At 36.2% G+C, this 10,793-nt stretch overlaps 1 protein-coding gene across 1 annotated transcript; it reads left to right on the top strand.

The window, feature by feature from the left end:
- The first annotated feature begins 1,165 nt into the window (after window positions 1-1,165).
- LOC149536658 (G-type lectin S-receptor-like serine/threonine-protein kinase At2g19130) lies at window positions 1,166-3,681 on the top strand. Its single transcript, XM_089806324.1, has 4 exons — window positions 1,166-1,220; window positions 1,421-1,981; window positions 2,108-2,603; window positions 2,709-3,681. Exons 1-4 carry the CDS (start codon window positions 1,166-1,168, stop codon window positions 3,679-3,681), a joined length of 2,085 nt encoding a protein of 694 aa, XP_089662450.1.
- Window positions 3,682-10,793: the final 7,112 nt, after the last annotated feature.

Below are 10,793 nucleotides of genomic sequence, written 5' to 3'. Positions count from 1 at the left end.
ATACACAATCAAACCCAGAAGCGAATACAAAATTTTATGGATTGTGGAAATCTGTTACAATCCATCTCACATTTCCAATTAGCATAATTTGAACCATCTAATTTTTCACTAACCACAAGATTAGACATCTCACTAGCCATGGTTAGATTTCAATCAAATACGAAAAGACCACCCTTGATATTGGCCTTCTTATGAACAAATCAAACAAGGACTTTTAAATAAACAACTTTATCAAATTTGTCTTTTCCACATAAAGCTACCCACTTTCTATTCTTATCAATCTCTTCACAATAAATCTTTAATAACACTTCTTAATCACATACATCCACACACCTTGAAGCATACATAATTTGTATCTTCCAAAAGATATGCTCACTTCTCAATCATAAAAACATATCTAAACAAACAAAAGATTAGTGCATCTTCTAAATCACAAGAGCATTCAACACTTCAACTGTACTTGAAAAATCATAGTAAGATAGATAACCATAACAATATAAATGGCACCCAATTCTGTCCCACACAACAACTTAATCCTTCAATATTTCAAATAACTCTTCATCAACACCACTACCATGAACAAACTTACTCAATCTCTTCACAAATTTGAAATAACCAAACGATCATTAACAACTTCAGATTTAAAGAGCCATTCGATAGTTCATTGCTTATTTCAGTGGCACAATAGAATAGAGAAAGCTCTATATTAAAACAATAAGCATTACAGCTCCACAGAACACTATACTCTTTTATCTTCCAATACGTACCTCTTAGAAATTCAAATGTGCTCTTTGACCAATAATAATTTTTGCTCCTCCAGGAATGGCTGCAACAAATCTGCTTTCTTCAGCATGTTATCTTTCTTCTCTAAGACAATGCCAACACCAACAGTTCAAAGAAACACTCAAATCGAATAGCAGCTTGTAGATTGTAACAGCAATCTCCTTCAGTTCACATAGCAAAACAAAACATTCACCAATCATTAATCATGGCTCTGATATGATGAACAAACTCACAGAGTAAATAACACAGCAGAATATTCAGGAAATGAGCGCTGAAAACTCCAGGCCCAGCAAGTCTATTTATAACAACAACTGTAATAAATGTACAGAAATCTAAGTGGTTTTTGGTGTATTATTAATTTAAGTAGTTGGCAGTTAGAGGGATGGCCGCACATGCCTCTGGAAGCATCTTGATTGGTGCCGACCATGCCTTGCGGTGTAATTAATTTACGTTAACAGGAACAAATTGTAAAGGAAATTACACAACTTCAGCCACGTTCGCTCATTTCGTAGGTTGCTTGTTTTCTATTTATATTCGAAAAATACAGCTCGCATTGTTACAAAAATGGCGATGAAGCATTTGGTCTTAGCAAATGCTATCGTGATTGCACTGAATAATTGCACTTCTTTTGCATAAGATGGTGCCGATACGCTTCTACTGGCGGATTCTCTCGCTGGAAACGAGACCCTAATATCAAAGAATGGCACGTTTGAATTGGGATTTTTCTGTCCAAATGGAACGAATAATTGGTATATTGGCATCTGGTACGCAGAAATTTCTCCCAAGGTCGTAGTTTGGGTGGCTAACAGAGACAATCCCGTCAAAGACATGCCCGGTGTTCTGAAATTTTCTAGCCACGGTCATCTCAGACTGGTCGATGGAAAAGGCCAGTCAGTGTGGTCGAGTCATAATGGCCTGAAAGGATCGCAGGCAGTGATGACGGACATTGGAAATTTCATTATTCTGGGTCGCAGCCACAACAAGTCTGAGATTGTTTGGGAGAGTTTCGCTCATCCAACAAATACATGGTTGCCCGGCATGATGTTGTGGAAAGGCCCGATGGTCAGTTCCTGGAAGAGTTCTACGGATCCTGCAACTGGGCTCTTCTCTGGTGGAATGGACATCACCCCGGGAGAGACGCAGTTGCTATTGTTCTATAACAACACTGTTCCATACTGGTCCACCGGAGAGTGGGCTGGCAATTATTTCGTCAAGGTTCCGGAGAATTATTCTCCTAAGAGATTCGAAGGGTCCTGTGTGGAGGTTTCTCCTTGAAAAATATATGCAAGTTTCACCACATTTCCTTTATTTCATACCGTCACAGGACGGTTACACATAGAAGAGAATGGCGAATTACACCTCTACTACTTGAGGGATGATGGTAGCTGGATTCAGGGATTTTCTTCATACCAAGGTCAGTGCAGTCGGTATGAGATCTGCGGGGCGTATGGACTGTGTAATTTGCAGATTGATGAGTGTAGTTGCATTGAGGGTTTCACACCCAAGCATAAGACTCGGGGTGTTTTGTCAAATGGTTGTGCTCGGCGAACACCCCTTAACTGCACCACCGACGGCTTCCTCGAAACAAGGAACAGATCCTTGCCCGAAGAAGCAGCTGTCCTCATCAACAACGAGCCAACAGAGCAAGGCTGCAGGACAGCTTGTCTCAACAATTGCTCCTGCACAGCCTTTGCTTTCGTAGTTTCTGATCTAGTACCAGTCTGTAGATTGTGGTTCGGAGAATTATTCAAAATGCGTGTTTTGTCTAACAATGAGTCCATCTTCATCAGGCTCGCAGCTTCTGAGCTGCCGCAGTTGACGTCAGTGAGAAGCAGGAAAGCACATGTACTACTTATTTTACTTCCTTCTGCCGCAGCTTTCTGAATTGTTTTAGCCCTCCTCGTGACCGCACTGTTTCTGCGGAGACGTCGAAGACCAGAGAAGAAGAGAAGGGTAGAAGAGGACGTGCGAATCACGCTCAAAGCATTCAGTTACAAAGAGCTGGGGATTGCAACGGAGAATTTCAAGCATAAGCTGGGAAACGGAGCATTCGGTTCGGTGTTCAAAGGAACATTGCCAGACAGAAAACTTGTGGCAGTTAAAAGAATAAAGGGTTGTGCAGGAGCAGAGAAGCAATTCCGTCAAGAAAAAAGTACCGTGGGTATTCTACAGCATATTAATTTGGTAACGCTGTATGGGTTCTGCGTAGAAGGCGCTCACAGGCTGCTGGTGTGTGCGTACATGCCCAACAGCTCGCTAAATTCATTCATCTTCGGTAAAGAGGAAGAAGCAGGGAAGGTGCTGGATTGGAAGATCCGATTCCAGATCGCATTGGGTACTGCACGGGGATTAGTTTATCTGCATGAAGAATGCAGGGATCAGATCATCCACTGCGATGTCAAGCCCGAAAACATTCTTCTGGATGATGATTTCAACCCTAAGATAGGTGATTTTGGGCTGGCAAAGGTGCTGTTGAGAGATTTTAGTCGTGTATTGACAACCATGAGAGGGACTCCAGGGTACTTGGCACCCGAGTGGATCACGGGGCTCCCATTCACTCCAAAAGTAGATGTATACAGTTTTGGTATGACATTGCTGGAAATTATATCCGGTCGTAGAAATCTGGATTTCAGGGTGGAGGAGAGCAGGATGTACTTTCCTCCTTGGGCTTCATTGCAAATTCAGAGAGGAAACATAATGGGTGTTGTGGATGCAAGAATAGCTAGTGATGCAGAAATGGAAGAGGTGAGACGAGCTGTTGTGGTTGGGGAACTATGCATTCAAGACGATGAGAAAAAGAGGCCGAGCATGGGACAAGTGTTGAAGATATTGGAGGGGAGGATTGAGACTCCTGTGTCACAAATTCCAAGGAGACTACAGGCACTTGTTCTCAAGTAGAATACGGTGACACTGATACCTTTGTTCATGTCCAAGATCGTCACATATTGAGCAGCTTTAACGATGTGTAATTATGATGAAGTATAACATAAAATTCTAACGATAGATGTAGTCTGGCGCAACCCCGCTGGACGTGCAGTCACTCATAAACATCTCACGAGTTTGGTAGATATTTGTTTCGTGACACTGATACCTTTGTTCATGTCCAAGATCGTCACATACTGAGCAGCTTTAACGATGTGTAATTATGATGAAGTATAACATAAAATTCTCACGATAGATGTAGTCTGGCGCAACTCCGCTGGACGTGCAGTCACTCATAAACATCTCACAAGTTTGGTAGATGATGAATTAAAAACAGCAGCACAAAGAATAAAAAAAACAGAGCTTAAAAAGAGAGCAGCAAAACTCAAACATATCAAAGAGCTATAAAGTTTCTTTATGTTATTACAGCTGAGAGGAATGCTCTATTTATAGAGCTCATACATATTTCTAGAGGGTTCTTGAGAAGCTTCAAGAAAGGAAGCACTCTAGAGATTTCTACATAATTTTAAATTCAAATTTTGCACAAAGAGAGAGGCTCCAAGAAGCAAGTAGAAAGTTCTGGACTGTGCATTAAATGCCCAGCTACTATAATAAACATTATTTTTAACACCCCCCCATAATGTTTATTTGGAGAGATTAGGAACATCTTTGAGCTGCAATAGATCTCTAAATTTCGTAGATTTTACGATAGACAATGCTTTTGTAAATATATCAACAAGTTGATCTTCTGTTCCGCAAAATTGAAGCTCCACCTCTTGTCTTTCAATTAGATCTCGAAAAAAATGATGATGCACTTCTATATGCTTGGACCTTGCATGATATACCGGATTTTTTGCTAGCTTGATAGTACTTTGATTATCACAAAATATTGTTGTTGGAGAGTCTTGTGGATGATGCAATTCTTCAAGTAACCTCCTAAGCCATAATGCTTCTTGAGACGCCTTTGATAAACCAATATATTCAGCTTCTGTAGATGAGAGTGACACTGTTGATTGCTTCTTGCTACTCCACGAAATCGGTCCCGATCCAAGATGGAAGATATATCCTGAAGTTGACTTTCTATCATCAATGTCACCTGCATAATCAGAATCTGTATATCCAACTAAAGTAGGTTCTCCTCCATATTTTTATTCAATGCCAAGCTGGTAAGTACCCTTAATATATCTTAATATTCTTTTAGCCGCTTTCCAGTGTTCAATGTGTGGATCTGCCATGTATCTCGATACAATACCAACTGCATATGCAATATCTGGTCTAGTTATAGTAAGTTACAAAAGATTTCCAACAAGCTGCCTATATAATTTTCCATCCACTTTCTTTTGAGTAGAGTTAGCACCTATCTTTACTCCTATTTCACATGGTGTATTACATGGTTTACAATCACTCATATTGAATTTTTTAAGTACATCAAGAGCATATTTAGTTTGAGAGAGCATGATTCTTCCTTCTTCTTGCCATACTTGCATACCCAAAAAATAGTGCATTAGTCCTAAATCAGTTATTTCGAAAGCTTGTTTGAGTTGATTTTTAGTTATCTCAATATCATGTGCGTGATTTCTTGTAATAATCAAGTCATCCACATACAATACAATGATAACAACCTTATTATCACAATATTTTACATACACATCTGGATCAGCATTACTTCTTTTAAATCCAACTTCTAGGAAGTACTTATTAATTTTTGAGTACCATTCCCTTGGTGCTTGTTTGAGACCATAGAGTGATTTTCTTAATCTACACACCAAATTCTCTTCTCCATACTTAATAAATCCTGGTGGTTGTTGCATATAAATTTCTTCTTTTAAGTCGCCATGCAAAAATGCACTTTTTACATCCATTTGAAAAATTTTCCAACCAAACTTTGCAGCTAAAGCAACTATTGTACGAATGGAAGTCATCTTAGCTACTGGAGCAAAGGTTTCAGTATAGTCTATACCTTCTTCTTGTGAGAAACCTTTAGCCACTAACCTTGCTTTGTATTTTTCAATAGCTCCATCTGATGTGAATTTGGTTCTATAGGTCCACTTGCAACCAACCACATTTTTGCCTTCTGGAAGTGTTGTTAGTTCCCATGTTCCATTCTTCATCAAAGAATTGTATTCTTCTTGCATAGCTGCTTCCCATTCTTCTTTTCCTTTTGCTTCTTCATATGTGTTTGGAGTGTCAACCTGCATCACCTTAGTCATAAGAGCATAGTTAGCAAATATATATCTAGGACCTTCTTGATAAATTTCTTTGATGCTTCTAAATTTCTTTGGATTTTCATTATCACTTTCTTGAGTCTCATCCCATGTAGTGGTTTGCACACCTTGACTTTGACTATTGGTAGAAGTAGAATTTTCTTCATCAATCAAAATTGGAAAGAAAGATAATGTTGGAGAATTATCATTCTTAACATCTTCATCAAACCATACATTTCTTTTAATATAGATTTCATTAGTTCTAGGATTGTATAACCTATATCCTTTCGATTCCTCACTATATCCAACCATTGTGCACTTCTCGCTTTTCCTTTCAAGTTTGCTCCTCCTTTCATCAGGAATGTGAGCATATGCTTTACAACCAAAAATTCTAAAATGAGATACTGTAGGCTTTCTTCCACTCCATGCCTCTTCTGGTGTTATGTTCAAAACTGCCTTAGTAGGTGTTCTATTCAAGATATATACGGCAGTATGAACTGCTTCAACCCAAAATTTAGCTTCTAGATTTCTAGAATGAAGCATGCACCTAGCCATTTCTATTATAGTTCTATTTTTCCTTTCAGCAACACCATTTTGTTGGGGTGAATAAGAGACAGTTGATTCCTTTTTAATGCCATGTTCTTTACAAAAATCTAAAAGAGCTTTATTCATGTATTCAGTCCCTCTATCAGTTCTTAGTATCTTTAAGTACTTTCCACTTTGTTTTTCAGTCAAAGCTTTAAACTCTTTAAACTTTTGAAACACTTCATCTTTCTTTTGTAGAAAATACACCCAAATTCTTCTACTATAATCATCTATAAAAGTGAGGGCATACCTTGATCCTCCAATTGATGATGTTTTGAAAGGACCCATTACATCACTATGGACTAAATGTAGAGGAGTTTTTGCTCTCCATGATTTACCTTGAGGGAAACTTTCCACATGTTGTTTTCCCATTGCACATCCTTCACACACCTTAGGGCTTAATGATATCTTTGGCAGCCCATGCACCATTTGTAATTTCTCCATAAGCTTGAGACTTTGAAAATTGATGTGCCCCAAACGCTCATGCCATAACCTGCTCATATCATCATATTGAGCAATAGCACACAAATGTTTATCTCCACATTTAAAAGTAAATTCTTGAAATTTATATAATCCATTCTCCATTTTACCAATTGCAATGACTCTATAATTATCATTGACATCCTTGATTAAGCACTTATCATTGTAGAATTCTATTTTATGTCCTTGACTTGCAATTTGAGATACTGAAAGCAGATTTGTTTTTAATTCAGGGACTAATTTCACATTTTTGAACAAACCATTATCAATTTTGACATTACCAGTCCCTTTAACTTCTAAAGCACTATTATCCCCCAAATATATTTTCTCTATATTATTTTCACTTATTGATTCAAATTGATTCTCATTATGAGACATGTGTTGTGTAGCACCTGAATCAATAACCCAATCTTCTTTGAAAGTATTATTTTCTTTAAGTGCAACACAAAATGCATTTCTTTTAGAATCTCCTAATTTTGGATAATTATTTACTTTCTTTTCTACATCTCTTTTCTTCTTGAAACATTCATTTGCCTTATGACCCATTTTACCACAATAATGACATTTCCATTTACTTCTATTATGATCTATATATGAAATACTCTTATTTTCATTCTTCCAATTTCTTTCTTTAGATTCATTTTCTTGTGACTTCTTATAATATTGTTTTCCTTTCATTACAAATGCTTGAGATTCACCATCAAATGATTCTTTTTCTTTAACTTGTCTTTTCTCTTCTTGAACCAACTTAGCACACAATTCTTCTGATTTAATACTTTTTAATTTATCTGCAGTATCTAAACCCCTTATAAATGATTGATAAGATCCTAGAAGACTTTGTAATATAATTTGCACAAAATCTTTATCATCTATATCTTTTCCAAGAGAAGCAAGCTCATTTTTCTTTTCCTTTAACTTACTTAAATGTGGGACTATCTCTTGTGAGCTTGATAATTTCAAATTGTATAATTCAGTTGTGAGAGATAAGATCCATACATCACCTGAATTTTGATATAAATCTTTCAAAATCTCCCAAACTTTGACTCCACTTCTCTCATTACGAACTTCTGAAAAAACTTCTTATGAAAGTGTAAGCTTGATTAGTGCTGCTGCCCTCTTGTCCCTTTTATCCCAATTATCTTGATCATTTCCTGGATTCGTAGGCCTTTGTTCACTACCAGTCACAATATCATAACAATTTTGAAGGGTTAGAGTGATTTCAACATGAGATACCCAATCATAATAATTTTTTCCATTTAATTTAACTGTAGGCAAAGTCACACCAAGTGATTCCATTGTTAAATTCTCTCCCTTTTTTTTTTTTGGGATGAGAATGAAAGATATTTAAGAACTTGAACACCCAAGCATGAAACTGAAAAAGTCTCACCAATTTGTTGAAGAAAAAAAACTTTTCTTTTGCTGCAATATCCTTCCTTTGATGTAGTTTTTTTGTCCCAAACCAAACTGCTGTTCACTCCTTAGTTACAGCCTGCAAATGTAAAGATTCACACAAGAAAAACACATATATTCATTCCAAAAAGCATCATATATTCACAGCCCAAAGAACTGAAAATGCTCTGATACCATGATGAATTAAAAACAGCAGCACAAAGAATAAAAAAAATAGAGCAGCAAAACTCAAACATATCAAAGAGCTATAAAGTTTCTTCATGTTATTACAGCTGAGAGGAATGCTCTATTTATAGAGCTCATACATATTTCTAGAGGGTTCTTGAGAAGCTTCAAGAAAGGAAGCACTCTAGAGATTTCTACATAATTTTAAATTCAAATTTTGCACAAAGAGAGAGGCTCCAAGAAGCAAGTAGAAAGTTCTGGACTGTGCATTAAATGCCCAGCTACTATAATAAACATTATTTTTAACAGTAGATATTTGTTTCCCTTTTATCATTTTCATTTCACATATTAGTATTTTTATTATTAGTAATATTTTCACTTGAATTATAAAGAATTAATCGTAAAGAATTAATCGTGCTTTGAAATTTTCAAAACATTAATATATCTTATGTTCATAATATTTAATATCTCGAATTTTGAAATTTATTGAAATTTTTCTATTTTTCTATTCATTGGCTAGTTTTTGCCATTGGTTTAATTAGTTTTGTAAATTAAAAATAAAAAAGCGAGTGGTGGTGACATTTCTCAAATAGAACAGTTGTAAAGCTTGTATTAATGTCCGATAGGACAGTTGCCTGGCTTTGCATGCTTCAATATTTACTCGTATGGAATGCCGCATTAAGTCTCTTTGATGGATCGAGAGTTCAAAGGTTGGATTAAATATGGAATTGGATTTACTTGCCTTTCATTGTTTCCAGAGCAGACAGTGGAGATTTCTGAATTTGCTAGGTTTTTGCTCTTCTCTGCTTCTATCAAACCTCGGTCATCTACATTTGTCATGGTGGGAAGTTGGGAGGGGAAGTATACTGGAGCTACGGGACAAGGCATATCTTCTACAATCCATCTCTTAGGTATTTCTTTTGTATTCCTATATTCTTTCTTGACAGGTACTTGTTTTCTAAGAAAACATTTTAGTTAACCAAAATACCCAGTTGACATTCATGGATAGTTGCTTTTCTTCTCTTGTTTGTAGCTTTGGTTAGATTTTTTGTGCTTTTAATTTTGTTTAAGTCGAATGACTATGGGTTTTATTTGGGTATTTGTGGATATCAATGCTTTTAATTTCCAGAATTTCGTCGAGATTTTTCATTTATAAAATATTTTTAGAGGTTTGGCTTATATCATGGGGTTTATTGGTGTAGCATAATATTCATGGATATCCACTTTCTTGTTGTTCAATGATATGGCTACTATTTCAATTGTGAATATTTTGTCATTGTTGTTATAAAGGGTCATTGGCTTTCATCTTAGAATTTTGAGTTTAGTTGGAAAGCATCGCTATTTTTTCATGTTTTTAGTAATTTAGCTTGGGTTTGGGTGTGCAAGGTATTTCGTCCATCTTACAACTCGATGGGAACAATGAATTTTGATATTGCTAGACTTTTTCTCTCCCATACACTTTCATTACTTCCAACTAGCATTCCATGCAATTTCTATAACGTGCTTGAATGAAATTAAAGTCCCAGCTCATATTCCAAAGGTATTGCATTATTTTTTGAAGTTTTTGTGCACCATATAATGCTTGAGTAATGCTTTCAAGTGCCTATATTTGCCAACAACTGCCACAAAGATTCAAGACTATTGTGCTAGAAGGGGGCATAATTTGTTAAGTGGGGCCTTTTTCATATACATTGTTGTCTTATATTATTTGAAGAGAATCAAAGTTTTTAAGTGGTTTATCAACTTTATGGAATTTTAATCAGCTTTGGGGAGCTTTGTTCTACCATACACCTTCTACAATTCATAATCTTAAAACCTGTACATACTTTTTCAGCTTCTTTACTATATTTTGGATTGCTTTTACTCAAAGTAATCAAAATTATCAGTTGTTTCAAAGGTTGCTACAATTTTGGCTTGAACTGCACTGACCTATAACTAGCATATTACATCCCCTATTTGTTAAGACATTTGTTCATTATTGTATCTATGGTACCCATTTCTTAGGTTTGGCAAAGACATGTAATATGACATAGAAGTATCTTGTTATATATATAAGAAATGGAAAATGCTTTTGTAATTTAAATTTACACAATCAAAGAGGTCAGCAAAGAAATTTTATGAGAAGATTCTATAATATGGATATTAAAAACAAAGTTAGCACCAAACCCGCCTCTATGTTCCTTTCAAGCCTCACCCAAAGATATGGTTTAAAGACATGGAATTTATTAAGCCATTGGAAGGCTT

Source organism: Cupressus sempervirens, chromosome 10, assembly GCF_028749045.1.
Source record: "Cupressus sempervirens isolate cs-2001-9-10 chromosome 10, ASM2874904v1, whole genome shotgun sequence".
Classification (NCBI taxonomy): Eukaryota; Viridiplantae; Streptophyta; class Pinopsida; order Cupressales; family Cupressaceae; genus Cupressus; species Cupressus sempervirens.
This window is presented reverse-complemented; position numbering and strand designations above follow the sequence as displayed.